This window comes from Durio zibethinus, chromosome 27 (assembly GCF_047325235.1).
Source record: "Durio zibethinus cultivar Kanyao isolate XHJ-2024 chromosome 27, ASM4732523v1, whole genome shotgun sequence".
NCBI classification, from domain to species: domain Eukaryota; kingdom Viridiplantae; phylum Streptophyta; class Magnoliopsida; order Malvales; family Malvaceae; genus Durio; species Durio zibethinus.
In genome coordinates, this window is record NC_143188.1 from 4,428,299 (window position 1) to 4,452,113 (window position 23,815).

Sequence of the window (23,815 nt, forward strand, 5' to 3'; positions counted from 1 at the left end):
TCTAAAAGTTGTTTATATGTTTTTCTTCAAAATTAATGTGTATATTATAATAAAATTACTTATCACCCAAAGTATAACTGTTCAATTACTCGATAAACAGTTTTTTTTTTTTTTATGATCCTCAATTCAATTGGGGGCAAATATAACCATAAAATTTTTAGTGGGACAAAGCTTGAAATTTCCGAAATTTATGAGACTTTTATATAATAAATCTAAAAATTTTCGATACCTCGGCAAGCTGCCCCCACAGTTACATACGTAAATCCGTCCAAGCTGATGAAGATGCTTCTCTGCGTACACGAGTGAGGTAGACAGTCACTTCTGGAAGTGGCCCCAATCAACATAAAAAGGTTGGCGGCAGCATATTGTTGCCGTTTAAAAGAAAATAAGGTTGGTGAAAGGTACAACAAGCAATTGAAGATATTATTTGTATTTGATTTTTCCACCAGCTAGGAGTTTGACACTTCAAAATTTTTTGTTCAGCTAGCATCTTTAGCCAAGATCAGGTTGCTGTGAAAATGGAGAAGGAAAGCCAAGTTCAAATTCCGAGAGTGAAACTGGGAAGGCAAGGATTGGAGGTAAACCTTAGTTTTTGTTTTCTTTTCACTCCTCTCATTGAACTGGATTAAATCAATACCATAGAGGGTTTTCTTTGCTATACGAGGCAAATCAAATCCTTGGCTGGTCAGCACCATTTTTCACCAACTTAGACCATCCTGCAAATATGATGTTTTAGGAGAGCCTGATTGTTTGAATTTCCGATCATTTGGCAAATACTTCTGGTAATTGTGTAATTGGGCTAGACCTGGCGATTTTTATATATTTGTGGTGTGTTTCATGTAAATTTTATTCAAAAATTATATATAATGAGTGTTTGAAATATATATTTTTTATTTTTGTCAGATTTATATATGATTTTTATTAAAATTTTAAATAGTATTATTTTTATCTATTTTTTAATATTTTTATATTACATTACTGTATTGGGTTTTAAGTTGTTAAATCTAAGCAGGCTTCCCAAGTCCTTTGTATTTGATTAGTTAAGTTCAAAATAGTTAATCCAGAGAGTTGGTGTCCCATGGAAGGCTGCCTCTGTCTTGGCCTCTCTGGATACCTTGCAGAATCAGGCTTTGATGATAATATTTCTGTGCATGACCTTGAATCTTGATAAACAGTTTGGAATGCTTTATTTCTTGAAAACTAGGGTAAGAAAGGGACAATAGAAATGTGTTGGTTTCTGGCCAATAAGAAAGAGTTCAAGTTTGACTTCCAACGATATCTTTTTCTTTTTCTTTTGTTTTTTCCTCGTGGGAAACAAAAGTAAAGCTATAATTCAAGTAGTTTAGTCATGGTAGGATATCAGAGCCGGCATTTAAAGTTGATCTTTGATGCAAGGTATAAATATATATATTTATATTGGGCTGCCATACAGAGAACTTCTATCGAATCAAACAATTGTACAATTTGATCAATCTACAATAGCTAATATCAGTAAGTGAACAACAACTCATTGTCTTCTGATATGCTATAAAAATGCAAAACAAGCTTAAGGAGGGGCAGGAAGTTCATCCTTGTCTATTAACCCACCAATCAGGGCACATCCTCTGTCCAGATTGCCTTGCAATCCAGTCTGCAGCCATGTTAGCACTATGCTTCACAGAAGACCATTTTTGATACTTACAACCTCTTCCTGATATTGTTAAAGTCAGTCAGAACTGAAGCAATTTGCCCAAACTGAAGCAATTTACCCATTTTGCTCATTGTTCTGTTGTTCCACCGCTGACAATACCAACTTAGCATCTGTTTCTCAGATGACATTGCCAAATTTCTCTTTAACTGCCAATAGATCTCCTTCCATTAAAGCCAAAGCTTCTGTCACATTAGCACTTTGCACCTTAACCGGTTTACCTATACCTGCTACTAGCTGACCATTGCAATTTCTTGCCAACACTCCAACTGCGGCACAGGTATAGATTCATTAATAATTAAATGACCACCATTACTAGAGTGAACTGTATGAAACAAGGACAACCTGGTAGAAAACCCCTAAAAGTTAGGTGGCTAAGGACAGCTCGGTCAGTGTAATTGTCAATTGTGATCTTACTGTCACTATGATGGCAATGGAAATGTTAAGTCCGAGGGAAGAAAAACAAAGATTCCTAATAATAGCATCCATCTTTATTTCCAGGTCTCTAGATTGGGCTTTGGTTGTGGAGGACTCTCTGGGATGTACAATGCTCCTCTTTCCCATGAAGAAGGGTGTTCTGTTATAAAGGAGGCTTTTTCTAAAGGCATCACCTTCTTTGACACATCTGATCTTTATGGTGATGATTACGATAATGAGATTATGGTTGGGAAGGTAAGTTTCTTACTTTAATTCCAAATGTAAAACCTCAAACTTTGCAGTTAGATCAAGTTCAAACATAAAACTAGCAAATTAATAAATTATATAAAAAGGAGGGGCAGGCTCCATGTGCATATAGGAGTATGATGTAAGGCACTCAATTTATACTTATCAAAGAATGCAGGTCAGTGAAACTGTTCAGAATAAACAGTTAAAAAGGCTTAAAGGCACTAATATGCTCAATAACTACAGCGGTGATCAAAATTTAATTGGAATAATGTATTGATAAGGATATAATTTGGTTACAATTGTAGGATGCTTCCTTCCAAAGCCTCTCCGATCATATGTTGATACATTTTTCCATTTCTCAGGCTTTGAAGCAGCTTCCACGCGATAAAGTGCAACTAGCAACAAAATTTGGGATATTTAGGTTAGAGGGATTTAATTTTGGTGTCAAGGGGACCCCTGAATACGTGCGAAAATGCTGTGAAGCTAGCCTTAAGCGGCTTGATGTGGACTATATTGATCTTTACTACCAGCACCGTGTAGATACTTCAGTGCCAATAGAGGATACTGTAAGCAATACCATGTCACAAACACTTCTTTAAAAAGATTATATAGTTCATTGACTTTACTTAATAAATCTAACATTTGGATGTGCCTTGTGCAAGACAGATGGGGGAACTCAAGAAGCTGGTAGAGGAGGGAAAGATAAAATATATTGGGCTATCTGAACCTAGTGTTGACACGATAAGGAGAGCTCATGCAGTTCATCCTATCACAGCCTTAGAAATGGAGTATTCCCTCTGGACTCGTGAGATTGAAGAGGATATAATTCCACTCTGCAGGTTTGTTAGTATTTAGCTCTGATGTTGCACTTGATTGAAGTAGATATGTGAGTTTCTTTAACTCCCATAAGAATTCCTCTTCAGCTTTTTGGCCTATGTACTATCTTTCTAACTGTTTTCAATCTTCAACTGTCTCCTTCCTCAGAGAACTCGGTATTGGGATAGTGGCATATAGTCCTCTTGGTCGAGGTTTCTTCGGTGGAAAGGCAACTGTTGAGAGCTTGCCTACTGAAAGTGTTTTGGTACATCAAATGCATATGAGTTAATGATTTCACATCTCTCTTATGAAAAATCTCCATTTTAATTCATATTGATGTTCTTGTCATAGAAATTGCATCCAAGATTCTCAGGGGATAATTTAGAGAAGAACAAAAATGTATATGCCCGTTTTAAAGACTTGGCAGAAAAGCGTAGATGCACCCCTCCTCAGTTAGCTCTGGCATGGGTGCTTCATCAAGGGGAAGATATAATTCCAATCCCTGGTTTGTCAGCCTCTTATTTTTGTTTCAAAGTACAATCTGAACATGTTTCTAAACTATGAAATTGCTTCCTGAAATTATGACAGAGAAGTTACAATCCCAAATTATACACAATATTTGATGTGGGATTTTCAGTAGTGTATGCTTCTTATTATTATATTTTTTTGACTTGTTTTTGCAGGGACAACGAAGATTAAAAACCTTGAAAACAACATTGGATCATTGGGATTGAAGCTCACACAAGATGATCTGAAAGAAATCTGTGATACTGTGCCAATTGAAGAAGTGGGTGGTGAAAGAGAGTATGATGTTTTTGCTGCTTATCGTTATAAGCTTGCAAATACCCCCAAAAAGTGATTGCAAATTTAAGAAAATTGCCAAAGTGAGAGCCGATGGAATCGAGAATTCCTTTGGTTTTCTTCTATGCTGGGTGTTGAAGCTAGAAAACTATAAAGGTGCCCTGAGTGCAGCATTGTGATATGAAATAATTGTATATTCTGAACCATTTCTACTTTGAACTCTGATACAAATTGCTGTTTATGTGATTCTAAATCGCTTCACTCTAAGAAAGTGGATATTTAGCGCTTTTAATTTTACAACGATGAAAAATATCATTGCAAAATTTTGTTATATTTATAATAATTTTTTATAATATTTGATTAATTGAATTTTTTAATATTTTATACAATGATAAATTTTATTGTTGTAATACGGCAACAAAAAATTGTTGTCAAAACTTATTTTAGTTGTTTACTTAAATTATTTTTTAATAATTTATACAAAAACAAAAAAAAATGTTACGCAAGTTTTTATTATATTTATAACGATAAAATATTATTATTGCAAAAAATTTGTTTTATTTGCAACAATTTTTTAATGTTGTTGTTTAAGTTATTTTTAATATTTTATACAACAACAAAAAAGTTCTTATGAAAATTTTTATTATATTTATAATGATAAAAAAGTATTATTATAAAAAATTATTTTATTTGTAATGATTTTTCAATGTCGTTGTTTAATTTATCTTTTAATATTTTATACAACGACAAAAAAAATTATTACAAAATTTTTTATAATATTTATAATGATAAAAAAGTATTATTGTGAAAACTTGTTTTATTTATAATGATTTTTCAATGTCATTGATTAATTTATTTTTTTTTAATATTTTATACAACGATAACAAAATTGTTATGAAAATTTTTATCATATTTATAACTACAAAAAATTATTATTGCGAAAACTTATTTTATTTGCAATGATTTTTTAATATCGTTGTTTAATTTATTTTTTAAATATTTTTATACAACAATAAAAATGTTATTATGAAAACTTTTATTATATTTGTAATGATAAAAAAAAATTGTTGTAAAATGATATAAAATTTGCAACAATTTTTTTATAATTATTGCTTAATTGATTTTTTTAATATTTTATATAATGTTAATTTTTATCATTATGAATTTCTATTATATTCGTAACAACAAAAGAATTTGTTAAGATATTTAATTATATTTCAAACTACTTTACGGTATTGTTACTTACTCAAATTTTTAATATGTTATACAATGACAAATAATTTACTAACGGTAAAAATTATTGAGCAGGTTGCTTTTTAAGGAGGGAGACATGAAAAACTAGAATGGAGCATTATTTGGTGTAAAACGACAAATGCTTGAAGATTGAAAATTTTTAGTTTGATTCCAAAGCTAATATGAATTAATATTTTAATTTTAATATGATTTCATAAAATTTTAAAATTAATCTAAATAAAAAATCAAATTATAGATAAATAATTTAGTTGTATTTATATTTATATTGTAATATTTCAGCCTAAATGATAATTGGATTAAACTATTATCAAATTCTATTAATTTAATTAAGGGATTAACTATTAAAAGAAAAAGGGGCCAATGTATTTTATGAGAGAAAATTTAACCGTTTTAATTTAAAGGAGAAAAAAAAAAAAAAAACTCTCTCTTGCTTTTTTGCTTAGGGTATTTTGGATGATTGAACTTTAAAGTTAAAATCAAATACCAAAGTTGGCTCCATCTTTTAAGGTAAGCAAAAGCCTTTATTTATTTGGAAGAATGTTTTATTTGTTGCTAAAGTTTGAGGAAAACTTAAAGATTAAGGTAAATCTGATATAATTCTTCATGATTGGTTGATGCTAGCTTATTTGATTGGGTTTTTATTATTTAATTAAGAGTTAAGCATGATTATAGATTAGTTTTAAGGCTGGTAACAAAAGAACCCACTATTGTCGATTAAAGGAAGGAATATATATGATATGTAACAAGAAGTTTGCTATGACAGTGAGTTTGTATTAGTCTCTACGTTGATAAATAGAATTTTATTATATAAGTATTTATACCATTGAAAAGTGTGCTGAATTTGCATTCCAACTAAATAAATGGAAGTTAATTTTGAATTTTTTTATAAAAATTTATTTAATTTTTACTTAAAAAAGTGTATGCTAATTGTTGCCACAGCAGGGAGGAATTATAATTTTTTTTTAATTTTTATATAATAAATTATGAATTGAGTCATATATATTAAAAAATGTTATTAAATCTATTTTTTAATAAAATAAGTGAAATTAAATTTTGAATCTTTTATGAATAAATATATAATTTTATTAAAAACTATTCATGCTGTTCATCAATGGCATATGACGTGCATTGTAAAAATTATTTCAATTAATCTATAAAAATCATGAGATAAGCCATATATAGTTGAAAGCTTATTGAGTGTAGCTTCTAATGCATTAAAAAAATTTTAATTTTTAATTTTATATGTTGAGATATGATCGTTTTAATAAAAAGGGCGTAAGCTACCATATATAGTTAGTTGAAATAAGGTTACTTTCATAAAATTTTATGTTTTAATTTGGCGTCATTTCTGCACCAAGGACATTTTATGTCTGTCAATATTTTCTCTGCCTTTGTGTTGTGTCTGGTGACTAAGTCTGCCTTTTTTAATAGGGTTATGTTGTCTATCTTGTCCGCGCAAGACGTGGTGGAAGGAACAGATCAGTTCCTAAGGGTATTGCGTATGGGAAACTTACAAATTAGGGTGTCACTCAGCTGAAATTTCAGCGCAGCAAGCGATGAATTGCAGAGGAACGAGCTGGTCGGAAGCTTGGTGGCCTTAAGGTTGTAAATTGTTAGCAGTTGAAGCAATTAATTACGGCATCTCTACTGCAACTTCTACAATTTGTTTTATCATTTTTGAAACTATTTTATTAATTTAGGTAACATGGTGGATATATGTATAATGATCTATAATATTAGACAAACAACTTATGTAATAGTTAAATAAATTTTTATATTTTGAACTTATAAATTAATGAAATGAAATTCATGTTCCGAGGCAATTTACTGCAACACCACATTAGTTTCTTCACTTTTTCTTTTGTTCTTTATCTGCTCTATATCCTTCATGAATTCGTATTGGATCGATGAGATGAGTTGTACTGCGAAGCACAATCTTTTTCATATGTTAATTATTCATTGGAAAAAAGATTTGATTGAGTAATCGTGTAAAGAGTAAATATCAATCTTTGTAGGTTATATCTATTTTCATATGGAAATTGATGCCCAACTTTTTGGTAGGATTCCTTAATTTAGTTCGGTGTTTAACTACTACAAGAAAATAGAATATTAGTGGTAGTTTTGTAGTGACGTTTTACTTACAAACATCATTAGCTTCCGTGTTTTTATAAAACTTAAGGCGTTTATTATCAAAACACCACTAAATATTTAAATAACGATATTGTTACTTATAAACGCCACACAAGACTTGATATTAACTGTGTTTATCAACTAAAATACCTTGAATAATCCTGTCTTAAAAATTTGAATGAATACTAAAGACGTTTTTGACAGACAATGGCTTGAATAATCATGTTAAAAAAATTGATAGGGAATTATTGAAGGCATTTTTTATAGACAACGGCCTTCAATAATCCTCTCATAAAAAAATGTATGCAATTATTGAATACATTTTTTACAAGAAATGTTTTTAATAATTTCATAAAAAAATTTTACAGGCTTATTAAAGGTGTTTTTGGTCAAAAATGCCTTCAATAAATATCATATAAAAAATTTAGGATCGTACAGATATTAACCATAAGGTGGTAGGTTCGATCCATTATTTTAGTTTTTTTTTGTGTTTTTTCAGAGATTATTTGTAATTAATTATTCTAAGTATTTTCTGGGCAAAAATGCATTCACCAATTGCTTTAAAAAATTTTGAAGAGGATATTGAATGCATTTTTGGCAAAGAAACGCCCTTAATAATCTATAGAAAAAGTATGAAACTGATTCTTGAAGGCATTTTTGGTAGAGAAAACGCCCTTAATAATCTATAAGAAAAATATGGAACCGATTCTTGAAAGCATTTTTGGCCAAATCGCCTTCAATAATTCAATCAATAAATTTTTAGTTTGGATTATTAAATGTGGTTTCTGTCAAAAATGCCTTTAATAATCTATACATAAAAGTTGAAATGGATTCTTAAAGACGTTTTTGGCTCAAAACGCTTTTAATATTTCACACAATAAATTTGAATGGTTGGATTATTAAAGGTAAGTTTTTTCAAAATCTCATTCAATAATATATTATTAGGGATTATTCAAGGTATTTTCAGCAAAAAAAATACGTTTAATAATCCATACGAAAAATATGAACAGATTATTGAAGGTGTATTTGGCTGAAAACGCCTTTAATAATCTATTTTAATTAATTTTTAGTTGGTATTATTAAAGGTGATTTTTTAAAAAATACTTTCAATAATCCATACAAAAAAGTTGGAATGAATTCTTGAAGGCATTTTTGGCCCAAAACGTCTTTAATATTCCACACAATATATTTTTAGCTGGGATTATTGAAAGTGGTTTTGGTTAAAAATGCCATCAATAACATTTTGTTAGAGATAATTCAAGGCGTTTTTTTTTCTAAAAATGCCTTCATTAATCCCATCAAAAAAACATTTTAGGTATTGTATATGTCAAGTTAGTTGTAAGTTTATGCCTAAAAAATATTTGAAGTCAGTTGTATATTTATGTCCAAAAAATATTTGGTTTATATATGTGATACTATGAATTACATTTTAGAATTTACATAATGAACATTGTTGTATTTCAATAAATTGACCATACATCCGAATTTAAAACTGATAACATTGCCATATTAATATACTTTTCTGAAATAATTGTACTCAATAATATATTAAGTACACATAGTGTATTCATATTAAGTATACCAATAATATTAAACCAATACCCCAATCTACAAATTTAAATTTTTCATTCAACATGGCATGTTGAAAACATTACAATAATTTGTTCCTCATATATTTATATTCAACCAACAATATCTAACATCAAGGTCTATAAACATTGATAAATGATAATACATACTCACACCATTCTTTATGGACTTCATCCAGTTCCTCTACCGTGAAGCTTTCTTTACCCTTCCACTAAAAAAAATATCATAAGTAAATGTTAATAAATGAGAACATAATTTAGCTTTTTATTTTTTTGAAGATATTGCGAGTTTATGAAATTTATATTAACCTTGAATGTTGTGATCATAAAATTATATAAAACTATCTCTCGCATAAAACAAATGACATAATATCCACATTCAGTATTACCAGGTTGACGAGATATTTGAAATTAAATTGAGTGGGTTTAAGAAACATTTATTTACACAAACTTAGTATAAAAGAATAAATTTTATATTTATCGGTAATGGCACCAATTTCGTCTTCTTTGTCTTCTTATTGAATGCATATATTATTCTAAATTGAAAAAAAAAATTACTTATAAAGAAACAGAAGATATATAATATAATAAAGTGTAATACCTCATTTATAAAAGTTTGAATATCGAGGTTAGGCATTGCCGTTGGATTAATTGAATTAAGTAAATATGGCATTAAGGATTTGGTGTCAATCACAATAAGCACCAAATGACGACTGTAAAATAATAACAATGATATACTCAGATTACACATCAGATCAGATTTGGATAATGTTGAATAATTAAGGTTGGAATATAACTTACTGTGCATTATACGAGAGCAAATAATAATCAGTCGATCTTTTCATGCATTCAATCACATGATTAGCACGATAAACGACTGTGTCACTCTGCTCACTAATGAAGTTGGGGTTAACGAATCTAAATCTGTTAGTCAACTATCTCCTCTTAAGCCTTTCCATATAGGAAACTGCACGATAACAATCAATAATGCTAGTTAGTATTACACCGTAATATAGATTAATACATGTTGAATGTGCATGTTTGTATTTATAAGCTAACCTTATATAAGCTACAATATTAACGGCTGATAATTCATCAAGTTCACAAAATTCTTTAACCTCTTCCACACCAATGAAAGAAAATGATGGTTTATCAAATAACCCTTCATCAGACTCAATGGTTATGAAGTTTCCTCTGGATAAATGCTCTAACAAATAATTAGATAACTCATCCATGGTAGCCTGAGCAAGGATCATACTCTGAGTCCCAATATCTTGCTATAATATTTAATGAAATATAAGTATTAAAATCAAATCAATAAATATAATAAACAAATTAATATTAAACTTATAAACAAAATCATACTTCATAGGTGGTAGCAGAGGATGGGTTTGCTGTCTGACTTGTAACGGAAGCTTGTCCTACGTGGACGATGCTATCAGACTAGCTTACTGGCATGCTATGCTACATTGCTGTCAACATGGCTTCTAAAGCAGCGAGTCTTTGCTGTTGCTCATTGAGCATTGCTCCTGGTCATCAACTCATTATTGTTGTTGCTCAATGATTGCTTCATATTGTGTATTTTTCATTCGTGGGGTTTTGGGTTGATTACAAAAAAACTTTGATGGCAAGATAAATTTACCAATCCCATGAACCTGACCAGGCTTTTTTTTAGTGCCTAATGCTAAAGACAATGGATTTTTGCCATATTGGGTTGCCAATTCACCATATTTGACTTTGACAGCATAATTATCCTGAAAGACAATAATAAGATGGGCTGTATCAACAAATCTATACAAGCTAGTATACAGTTATGCAAACAACTATAATGCCAATCATGCATGATATTAAAAAAGTAGTTATACATACAATCTTTTTTGCCATTTCTTCGATTGCTTTATTTACAAAAGATCCATCCTTCCATAGATGTCTTTGCTTCTAGATATCCCATCTAGAAACTTCGATGCCAGAGCTCGCTAATTCTTATTAAATTACTGTAATATAAGAATCAGAATGTATGAAATGATTCATAAATATTCATTAATGAGTATAAAACAAATGTGCGAATACATACAAGTTTATACTTCACATTTGCATATCCATTTCTTGTTATCCGATATTGATATTGTTGTTTGGCCCGAATGTTCTGTTGGTTTTCTTTGATTTTCTAGGAAAGAAGGAAATTATGTCAATCATATATGAAGATCAAAAGATATATTGCATAAAGACTTATAAACAAATTTTTTTGGTAATGGGTTTACGTACTAAGAAATCTTCTAAAAGCTGATATCGAACAAAATTTATCCAATCTTCAACACTTATTACATTTGCATATAACGTAGGTGGAACAATCAATACATCACCTTGATCAACCAGTGGTAAAATATATTGGGTGTCAATCTGCTTTTAAAGTCTCTGAATGCTTTTCCAACAGATTGTAACATAATCTTTTTATAGTCAATTGGGACATCGAACCGTTCTTAAATAATTTAACACAATTAGTATGAACACATTGAATTTCAATGTAATAATTATTTAACAAATTTTATGAAATATTTAAATAAACATACCATAATCGACTGCCATATATCACCATTTAGATCATTAAGAACTCATTGCTAATTGGTGTACGTAATTGAAATCTTATTACGGACGATGGCTCTAATATGAGTAGCCAACTTGGCAGCTCCTTCAGACACAGGCTACCCAATTTGATTGAAGTCAACATGAATTTTTATGTCACTCACTTTAATTTGTTTATTTGGGCTTTTTTCTTTTCTTTTTGGCATACAGGTGTGTTTTGTGCATGTTTAATAAAAGAAGAATGATGTTGTTCAGAGTCCATAATACTTGCAATTTTGATCATAATTATACGAATTACACAAAATGATTGTCTAAATTTAACATTATACGTAATTAAATACAACCAATAACATACTACTACAGAAACATCATTTAGTAAACCAATCGGCAATGTACTCAGATACACCCATTAGCAAACCATTCAGAAACACCATTTAGCAAATCAATCAGCAATGTACTTAGACACATATTTCAGCAAATCATTCAGAAACACCATTCAGCAAATGATTTAGCATATGATTCAGCATACGATTTAGCATACCAATATTATACAATACCATTCAGCAAAAAAAATCACACAACAAGGTTCAACAAATCATAATACTTAAAGAATAGTACACAGAAACAACATAAATGCAATGAAAGGTGCTTGGATGACTATACTTATGCTGAAATTAATAAAAATATATGTGCATATGTAAATAGTAGGGAACCGAAAAAAATAGCTCTATCAAATAATATAAATAATATAGTAAACAAAAAAAAAATAGAGACATACCGATAAATAGAGGTGCGCGCCGTTGATTTGTTGAAGGTCGATGGCGACGATAGAATAAAAAAACCAAAAGTCTCGTAGAAATGTGTTTATAGATTTGGTTTGGTTGATTAATGCAACTTTTAATCGTTCTCTACTAACAGTTTGTGATTTCGATGTTCAAGATAAGGGAATGAATATAAAAATTATTATTAAAGGTATATTTTTTTAAAACAATGCTTTCAATAATTCCCTTAAAATTTTAGTTGGAGATTATTGAAGGTGTTTTCTACTAAAAGATGTCTTTAGTAATCCAAAAAATAATTTTCATAAGAAATTATTAAAGACATTTTTCCTCAAAAAATGCTTTTGATAATTCTGAACAAAAATTATTGAAGGTATTTTTAGTAGAAAAATATCTTCACTGATATTCCTGTGATAAGAAATAAGGGAATTATTAAAGCCGTATTATGTAGAAAGCGCCTTTAATAAATTCATTGAAAAAATTATAATAAATTATTGAAGGCATTTTTCTGAAAAAAATGCCTTCAAAAATCTCTTTAACATTATTGAAAGCGTTATATACTAAAAGACGCTTTTAATAATTCCAAATATTTTTTAAAAAAAATTATTGAAGGCGTTTTTTCTAAAAAAATACCTTCAGTAATTATGTAAAAAAATTAAAACGAATTAGTGAATGCGTTTTTCTAGAATAAACATCTTCACTAACCGTTTTAAAATTTGAGTAGTAGAATATTGAATGATTTTTTACTAAAAGACGCCTTTAATAATCTTAAATATTTTTAAAAAAAAATTATTGAAGGCGTTTATTCTAAAAAAAATGCCTTCAATAATTATGTACAAAATCTAAAAAAAATTATTGAAGGCATTTTTCTAGAATAAACGCCTTTACTAACCATTTTAAAATTTGAGTGTTGGCATATTGAAAGCGTTTTTCACTAGAAGATGCCTTTAATAATTTCAAAAATTTTTTAAAAAAATTATTGAAGGCATTTGTTCTCAAAAAATACATTCAATAATTATGTACATAAACTAAACAGAATCAATGAAGGCATTTTTTTAGAATAAACGCCTTTACTAATCGTCTTAAAATTCGAGTAGTGAAATATTGAAGGCATTTTTCACTAGAAGATGCATTTAATAATCTCAAATATTTTTTAAAAAAATTATTGAAGGCGTTTGTTCTCAAAAAATACCTTTAATAATTTTGTACAAAATTTAAAAGAAATTATTAAAGGTATTTTTCTGGAATAAACGCCTTCACTAACCGTCAGTGTTGATATATTAAAAGTGTTTTTCACTAAAAGATGTATAATAATCCTAAAAATTTTTAAAATGAAATTATTGAAGGCGTTTGTTTTCAAAAAATACATTCAATAATTATGTACATAAATTAAATGAAATCAATGAAGGCGTTTTTCTAGAATAAATGTCGTTACTAACTGTCTAAAAATTTGAGTAGTGAAATATTGAAGGCATTTTGCACTAGAAGACACCTTCAATAAATTCTTTCAAAAAATAAAATGAAATAGTCAATGTGTTTTTCTTGAATAAACGTTTTCAATAACCCCTTAAAATTTTATTTGTGTAATATTAAAAGCATTTTGTACAGAAGACGCCTTTACTAATCTCAAATAATTTTTAAAAGGAAATTATTATTTTTAGTAGAAAACCGCCTTTACTGATATTCACAGATAAAAATGAGAAAATTATTGAAGGTATATTATGCAAAAAACATATTTAATAAATACGCCATAAAAATTAGATGAAATTAGTGAAGGTATTTTTAGGGCGTAAACGCCTTTAATAATCCTAAATAATTCAACTACGACTCTATTGAATGTGCCTATAATATATTCAAAAAATATTTAGGAGGAAATTATTGACAATATTTTTTTTAGTAAATGCTTTCAATTATCCGGTCTAATAAAATTATCTCCAAACTTAGCGCATCCAATCACCAACTTCAAGCTTCATCTTTATTGTTTTACTATTTCTCTTTTTAGAACAATTATAATTGACTTTCCCTTTCCTTGAGCTTTTATTATTCGAGATTGTCTTTTAGAATCCTATTTTGACTATCATTAGTTATTTACTTTAGCTTTTACTTCATTCAACTATTCTTTCAGCTTTTGTAATTCGTGATTTTTTTTTGGTTAAAATAATTTTCTCTAAAACCTACATTTCTCACATACCTATTTGTAACCTATCATCCACTTCCATTTCTTTTTCTTTTTCTTTTCTTTTTTTGGGTCTCCTCTGTACCTATTTTACCTTATTTCAACCCTAACTACAAATTCTCTTGGGTACTGTCACATTAGCAGCATAGTTTTAACATTTATAATATCAGGTAGCTAATAAAATATTTCATAACAAAGAGTTATCATTTTCTGGAAGCACTGGTCTTGTTATTATCTTTTGTTTAAAACATAATAAACTTAAGTATTTTACATGTTCGTTTTCATATAAATTATTTATATACATTTAGTCTGATAATGTAGCAAGTACTAAATGAATAAAAGTTGGATGCAAAAATCAAGATTAAGTCAAAAGCACAAAGATGGAGTGAAAATTTTTCTTAATTTTGTATTTGAGAATACAAGTGAAGATAATATGATATTATACCTATGTGTAAAGTGTGTTAATATCGATTGGCAAATGCGTTAAGTTATTTTTGAACATTTAATTTGTATTAAATTTCTCTCGAAATATGTTAATTGATATTTTCATGGAGAGTCTGTACTGTCAAGGTCTTCCATTAGAGTTTATTTAACTTTAAAGGCTCATCAACACCAATATGATCTTTTTATAGCAGATGACATTGAAGGCATGTTGCGGATGCTTTTAACATTCATAACCAATATTTTCATAATCTTTCTCCTCAAAATGATGGATTTAATCAGTTTAATGTTGAAATGAGTGAATTTGGTGAACCTATGATAGGTGTACGTGACCAACAACCTAGAGGAGAAGCATCAAAGTTTTATAGGTTACTTAAGATATGAATAAAGAACTTTATGAGTGATCAAAGTATTTAAGATTATCTTTTTGTGTTAGTCTTTTTCACTTGAAATGATTATGTGGATGGATGAAAAACTCTCTGATTTTATTATTAGAGTTTATGAAAGAAATATTTTATTTTGCAAAAATCCTTGAATCTTGTAAAGAATCAAAAAAGATGATCAAAGATTTAAGTTTGGAATATGAAAAAATTCATAGTTGTCCCAATGATTGCATGTTGTATTGGGGTGATAGAAAAAATCAAGAATCATGTCATTTGTGTGCTATTTCTCGTTAGGTGGACAAAAACCCTGATGAAAGGTTGAATGAGGATAGTGATGAGGTCTATGTAAAAAAAAAACCTGTTAAGGTTTTACGCTATTTTTCATTAATACCAATACTTCAACGACTCTTAATGTTTTTTAAAACTGCAGATTCAACGAGATGGCATCATAAGAAGCGGATAGATGATGGATCATTAAGGCATCCTACAGATTCTTTGGCATGAAAATTATTTCATTCTAGGTTTTCAGACTTTGCATTTAATCCTTGAAATGTTATGTTTGGACTAACATCTGATGGATTCAACCCGTTCAAAATGATGAATACTTCTTATAATACTTAGCCAATTGTACTAATTTCTTACAATTTGCCACTATGGATTGTTATGAAGCAACAATCATTTATATTGTTTATGAAAATAAAAAAAAAGTTCAGATAATGATATAAATATCTACTTACAACCTCTTATTAAAAAGTTAAAGCAATTATGAAAAGGAGTTGAGACTTATGACGCATAAAAAAAAGAATTTCAATATACGTACTGCTTTAATATGGACTATCAATTATTTTTTTGTTTATGCGAATTTATCTTGTTAGAGTACAAAAGATCGTTATGCTTGTCCATGTTGTGCTGCACAGACATGTTCGAAATGATTACCTAATGGTAAAAAATTTTGTTATATGAGACATTGTCGATGGTTAGATGATAATCGTCAATGGTTAGATGATAATCGTCGATGGTTAGATGATAATTATCGATTTAGATAACATCTCTTTAATGGAACTGAAGAGTTAGGAGATCGTCTTTATCTATTAATGGGTCTAATATCTTGTCAAAGTTAAAAGATATCAATTTCACTTATGAAAAAATGACTTCATCAAAAAAAAAAGTGAAAGACATCTTTGAAAGTGTCTGGCCTCATATTACGCAAAATGGTGATACTGATATTGAAGTTGGTGATCTTGAAATTCAAAGTGATGAAAATGATGATGAAAAAAATGATCCCAATGAGTCTGAGTTGAGGAAAACAAGTATCTTTTTTTAGTTACCTTATTGAGAATATAATTTATTATACCATAATCTTGATTTGATGCACATAGATAAGAATGTTTACAAAAATTTTATCGGGATAATTCTCAAAGTGAATAGAAGATCAAAGGATAACTTAAAGAGTCAGCTTGACCTAGTTGATATAGGGATTCACCCTAACCTTCATCTAAAGTTGCTTCCTAATGGTAAATATCGATTGCCTATTACTTGTTTTGGGATTTCTAAAGCTAAAAAAGATGTATTTTATAAGGTTTTAAAAAATATCAAAGTTTCAGATGGTTATGCATCAAATATATCGAGATGTGTGAATCTAAAAGAGTGAAAACTTTTTTTGTTGAAGTCACATGAATATCACATTTTGATGTAAGACTTACTTTCAATTGCTTTATGTTCATCAATGTCAAAACAAGTTACTTCTATGGTAATTGAATTGAGTAACATATTTAAATCTCTATATAAAAAATGTATGAATGTGAAAAAGCTTGACAAACTTTAAGATCAAGCCACGATTACTTTATGCCATTTAAAAAAGATTTTTTCTCCTAACTTTTTCACTATTATGATGCATTTGATTATCCATCTTCTATATGAAGCAAGAGTTGGTTGGCTAGTTTATTATCGATGGATTTATCCTATCAAAAAATGTTATTATTTAATAGATTGATTAGATTTTTATTGATGATCATGCCACTTTAGTTAAAAAGATATATGACTAATGTTTTATGCGACATGTTTTTAAGGAGGTTAAAGTCTTATTGTCGCAATAAACATTATCCAAAAGGTTCTATTACTGAAGGATATGTAGTAGAATAGTGTATAATATTTTGTTCGCGTTATTTGAAAGATGTTGAAATGAGATTTAATAGACCATCGAGGAATGTTGGTATGCAACATACTAACTCTACCTACAGTTATGTTTTTCAAAGTTTTGGACAACCAATAGGCAAAGCTGAAATGGTGGAATTAGATGATAAATCTTGGGCATAAGCACATCGATATGTTTTTTTTCATCATGACTCTATTGAATCATTTCGCACATAAATTTTTTAGCAATTCATTACATTAAGCATAATTTATTGTATTTTTTTTATTGTTAATACTTTATCATGATGTTTTGTAGTGAGTATAAAAATAATTTGAGAGCTCCTACACATTATCGACAATTAAACCCTCGAGAGCTTGATAAGTTGTTCATCGAAAACTTTCATGAATAGTTAGGAGCAACTGTAAGTAATGTCATACTTTTCATTATGAGAAATCTATATAGAACGCTTACGGTATAACTAACATTATTAATATATATATTTATTTCACTTTTATAGGTTTAGAATGGAAAGTTTGTTAGTGAAAAGGTGAATATCTTTCACAAGGTCTAAATAAGATTGTGAAATGATATAAAAGTTTCATCATCAATGGATTTAGATTTCACATTAAATCTCGTGAGAGATTTAAAAGTATACAAAATTCAAAAGTTGTTACTTTATCAACTACTAGCTATGCTAGTGCTAGGGACACAAACCAATTAAAGAAAAATGTTGAAATTATGGCATGATTAATGACATCATTGAGTTTGATTATTATGGCAAGTGGAAAGTTATCTTATTTTGGTGTGATTGGGCAAATGTGAATAATGCAAAGGGTATTAAGAAAGATCAATATGGATTTACACTTGTGAATTTTTCTTGATTAATTCACACTGGACAACAACTCATCGATGAACTTTATGTTTTTCATTTCAAGTCAAACAAATTTTTTATTCTGAAGATCCCTCAGAATTATGTTGATTTGTTGTTCTTCAAAACACACCTAAAAACTTATCTGATATGGGATTAGATATAAGAGATGATGTTGAACATGAAACTGAATGTTATCCTTTTGTTGAACAAAACTTGGATGAAAATATCACCAGTACCTACGCTCAGTGGGTCCATGAAAATATTAATGAAGATATTTATGAACCATAATGGATCATCTATATTTTGTAATTCGAGTGCTTAAGACAAAATGTAGTAAATGATGGTATGTAATTAATGTCACATTCGTTATTGTATATTTATTGTATTGTAAATCATACATTATCTTTTGATTTAATTAAATCGTTATGTTCTTTATATATTATAGGTTATGATTTCTTAACTTCTCAATGTCTTTATATATGTTCTAAACTAATATCTTTTATATAATGGCTTTTATGATACAGGTAAGCTACAATGCGAAAGAGTAAATTGATAGGAATACATATAAGAAATATTAGTTTAGAATCATTTGTGACACCTGTTGATAATGGCTTTTATGATACAGGTAAGCTACAATGCGAAAGAGTAAATTGACAGGAATACATATAAGAAATATTAGTTTAGAATCGTCTGTGACACCTGTTGATATTGGCTATGGACTGAATCTTTTGAAGAGGAATGAACGTACTGTCGGATCTAACTCAGTCACTTGTAAACCTTCAACAGATATTGAATCTGGTAATACGGGAGATCCAGATTTATATAGTATCTCGTCAATTGATTATGCTTTAAATTTGAATGCAGGTATCATATACCCTATATTTAGAATTCGATTATAATGATAAAAGTATTGTCATTTTACAAATTTATTTTTTATTTTTTGCAGTTGATAATAATGGCCAACGAAAGACCAGAGGCTGAACTTTGAAAGAATTGTTTACACTACCTCAGAATGAGCGTATTGTAGTGTCTGCAAACTCTAATAGGCAACCAATTGGTGAATAGGCTCAATTGTTAGCTAAATTTCTATGCATGCTTGCCCATAATGGAATGAAATTGCCTATTCATTATGAAACATGGCATAAAGTTTCAGCAAAAATTAAAGCCGATGCTTTAAACTTTATTGAGATATTAGTATAATTAATTACAAATAAAAAAATTAATTATTTTAAATTTGATTTATTGATTAAAACTTTTCTTTTTGTATTATTATAGTCAAAATTTGTATTTGAAATACCAACTTCATTTGTGTTTAAATCATTAAGAAATAAATGGAAAGATTATAAGCATAATTTGAAGAATAAGTATTTCGATCGAAATATTACTGTAGAGGTGATGAAGGAAAATCTACCCCGTAATGTGATTAGGTGGCAATATGAACAATTAGTTAGATTTTGATTATCAAAAAAAAGAAAGGTACTAATTTATAACTTTGTATAGTAGAATGAAATAACGAAAGTGTTTTATACTTTAAGTTGGTAATATTTGAATTTCTACCATATACGTAATTATTTTTTATGACAGAAAAGAGAACAGATTGGGATTGATAGCAAAAAGCAATAAAAATATAGCCACACAAGTGGATCAAAAAGTTTTGCAAGAAAGCAAAAAGAAATAGTAAGTTTATGATTTTAAACTTATTCCAATAAATGAACTTTTTGTGCTATTAAAAGGTAAATATGTAAATGAATAGTTATTGTTCTGTTTTAATAGTTTTGATAATTTCAATACATGATATTAAATTTATCAAAAGTTTTGAACTTAGTTAATATAGATGATATGTATGAAAAAGTTATTGTTTATGTCTATTTAGGTAAAAATACAAATTTGTTGTTATTGTTCTATTTAAACAGTTTGGATAGCTTTAATACTTGATATTAAACTTGTCCGATTGATTGAACTTGGTTTTTATGGTTGATATGGGTGAAAAAGTTATCATTTATGTCTATTTTAGACTATTTTTACCTTTAAAAGGCAAAATTACAAATTAAACTTTTGGATGGCTTTCAACAGTTTGAATGGCTTCAATCCATGATATTAAACTTGACCAAACAATTGAATTTGGTTGCCATGATCGATATGTGTGAAAGGTCAAAATATTTTTATTGTTTGCGTCTGTTTAAGACTATTGTATTGTGAATGGGCCAAAATATAAATACATGATATTCAAATTATTCAAATTTTTTGAACTTGATTAACAGGCATGATATGCATAAATAAGTAGCGGTTGATATGTATCCTATCAAATAACATATATATTTTTTTGTATAGGAGATTGAGATGGACGATAAAATTAGACGTCTGAAACTTTTTCACTTAACATACACAAACAAAGATAGATATTACATGAATGTCGAAACATAAGAAATTGTGGTAACTTACAACATCTATTTTAACAGAAAGTAAATATTTACTCTTTTTAACCTATTATCAATTAATCGTTAAACTTAATAGTTGTTTATAACTAATTTATAGGAGAAAGCGAAAGAGAAAATGACTGCTAAGATTAAAGTAGCATCTGATGGTTCTTTCAATATGCAAGAATTGAAAAATAAGATATTCATAAAAGTTGTTGGAAAAGGAAGACATGGATGGGTCCGAGGCCTTGGATTGGGTCCAACACCATCTACCTATTATTGACGTAACTCTCAACAATTTACATTCTCAGCAAGTCAGTTTTCGTGAGACATTTCAATATTAAGAGAGGAGTTACAAACCATGCAACAATGCTTTCAGCAATTGGAAGCAGAAAGAGAATATGAGCGTGCCAAAATTGAGGAAGAACGTGCTAGAATGAAGCAAGAAAGTGTAAAATTTCAGTAGTTGCATGATCGATTCGATCATCTTATGAATTTTGTGCAACAACAATTTTCAGGAATTGATCTCGGTGGTCCACCAATTCAGGTATTATATTTAGTGAATATTTATATTTTTTTAATATAGAAAAAGATTACAATGAAGTGTTAAAAATTGTATGCTATTATTAGTAGGTCCTTGAATACGTTAATGATCAAGGTGAAAAAATTCCTTCATCAATTGGCAACCTTCAAAATCTATGCAGTCAACAATTTTATACATTTTAATTTTTATTTTGTTAATGTATTAACAAAAATTTGAATTTTATTATACTAATTATTAAACTTTGTGTCAATTATGCATATTTGAACGTGAATTAAATTTATATTAATTTCAGTTTTTGAATTTAAGCTCGTTTAAGAAAATAATAAATATTAACAAAAATTTTTTATTTAAAAGAAATATATTTCTTAATTTCACGGCATTTGCATTCAAGAATATCGTTAAATGAATAATTTAGTGGCATTTGTATCATAAAATGCCACTAAAAGTAGCGACACTCTTACTAAAAAAACCGTTAAATTAGTGGCATTTTTTTGATACAAATGCTACCAAAGTAACGGCGTTTTTTTAATAAAAATACCACTAAATTAACGACATTTTTTAGATTCAAACGCTGCTAATATAGCAGTATTTTTTAAATACAAATACCGCTAATATAGTGACGTTTTATAGAAAACGCCGTTATTTTTTGCAACGGGTGTATAGTCGATACTCTAATTGACGTTTTTCATAAACATCTTAAATCTTTTAATGACGTTTATAAATGTCACTAAACGTTAAAAAAATACCACTAAAAATCTAAACTCTTGTAGTAAACGTTACTGAGTATTTGTCATTGCAGGATTCAATTTACAAATACTTTGAGGTCATCTTGATTTTTCCTGCCCGCAATGCCATCTTCAATGACCCAAGAATCAACTGGATCTGCAATCCAGTGCACAAGCACAGGGAGCTCTGAGGACTCACCTCTAATTTTTTAATGGTCGGATTCATTGTAAACGTGAGATGACTCTCGTGAAGTTAAATAAAATAATAAATAAAATGATTTTATGATTGATAACGATAAAATTGTTTCGAAAGGCATAAAGAAATTTCAAAAATATTTATGTAATAATAATAGCCATTGCTACAATTAATTAAATTGATTGTATTATAAAATTTGTAACGATAAAATTTGCTATTAAAATTAAAGAAATCATTGCAAAAATAAATTTACTAATGACAATATTAGATATGTAAAAAATTTTTCAACGAATATGGTCATTGCTAAAATTATTTATTGAAACGATAAAAATCATGATGCTAAATATAATTTAGTAATTATATATGATTAGGTTGCAAAAAGGATTTTGTAATCAAATTTAATAATTGCTAAAATGAAATTAAAAGAACATTTAATTATTACAAAATATTTTATGTAATTAAAATAATATTGTTAATGTAAGTTTTTATAATTAAATTTTATAATTGCCAAAATAAAATTTATACAATACTACTTTGTGTTGCAAAATTTTACACAATGATATTTTATCACTATAAAAAAATGATTTATACGAAAACAACTAAAAGCAATACCTTTTTTTTTCGGCTTGCCAATCTATATGTCAATGCTACCAAACCTAATAGTCTTAGAGTCAATGCAATGAATTAGTCAATTAGAGATGGTACACTGGATTGAGTTGCTCAAGCTTTATATCAGTAACAAGTTCTTGGGCTTATTGTATGTTCCTGATAAAAAATTTTCATCATTTCACCTAGTCTTTCAGAAATTCTAGACGTTCAAATTAAGAAAAATGGATGCATAAGTTGCCATGCAATTGCTCTTGGCATGTCCTGTGGCTACGAGCCTTACCAACAGAAATATGGTTATCCAGTTTTTCCCGGTAAAATATGTGCCTCGTTAGCACAGGAATGCCAATGCTTGCATCTGCTGCTTAGCGGAGGTAAAGTTCATGATTTGCTAGTTCCTGGTTTAACGTAGAACATGGTTTTGAGATTTAAGCAAACCCCCTGTAATTTTTGCACTTTCAGGGTGATGAGAATGAACAACTAGGGAACAAAAAATTTTCTGATGTGTTATTTAGTGGAGCTGTAGGGGACAGGAATATCAATGGTAGGCTGGCCATTATTGGCTTTGTTGCAGCCTTGGCAGTCGAGTTAGCAGCTAGGTGGGATTCCATAGTTACTGGGAACCAGTGTTGTGATAGCGGCTGCGTCTACTATCCCATTGTTGAAAGGGGTCAAAATCATATACCATTCCAGCATGCAAATACATCTGAACATGACCGGGCTGAAAGTCTAGAATCTTCTATCGAGAATCCAGAAAAGGTCACGCCCCATGCGAAAAGACCAGAATGTCGAGCCATTATGGAACCAACAAACCTAGAATGCTGATGGCCTCAGAATCACTGATTTCACTTTCTGGTCATAAAAGAGCCCACGTCACCTAACTCAAACGTGTGTGGACAAACAAGCCCACGTGACTCAATCACTTTTGAACATTAGATACAAAATGACGTGGACCCAAAAACATCCACTCCCCCTTTCTCCATTGCCTATGCTATATAAGTTGATGCCACCTACCTC

At 29.1% G+C, this 23,815-nt stretch overlaps 1 protein-coding gene across 2 annotated transcripts; it reads left to right on the forward strand.

Moving 5' to 3' along the window:
- The first annotated feature begins 235 nt into the window (after positions 1-235).
- LOC111279155 (perakine reductase-like) lies at positions 236-4,334 on the forward strand. Of its 2 annotated transcripts, XM_022866049.2 has the most exons (8): positions 236-401; positions 484-578; positions 2,189-2,359; positions 2,716-2,919; positions 3,020-3,192; positions 3,338-3,434; positions 3,521-3,674; positions 3,853-4,334. In XM_022866049.2, the coding sequence occupies exons 2-8, from the start codon at positions 519-521 to the stop codon at positions 4,026-4,028; spliced, it is 1,035 nt and encodes a 344-aa protein (XP_022721784.1). In that variant the 5' UTR covers positions 236-401; positions 484-518; the 3' UTR covers positions 4,029-4,334. The 2 variants fall into 2 exon arrangements, with proteins under 2 accessions (XP_022721784.1, XP_022721783.1); XM_022866048.2 differs by lacking the exon at positions 236-401 and having other exon boundaries at positions 409-578.
- The last annotated feature ends 19,481 nt before the right edge of the window (positions 4,335-23,815 follow it).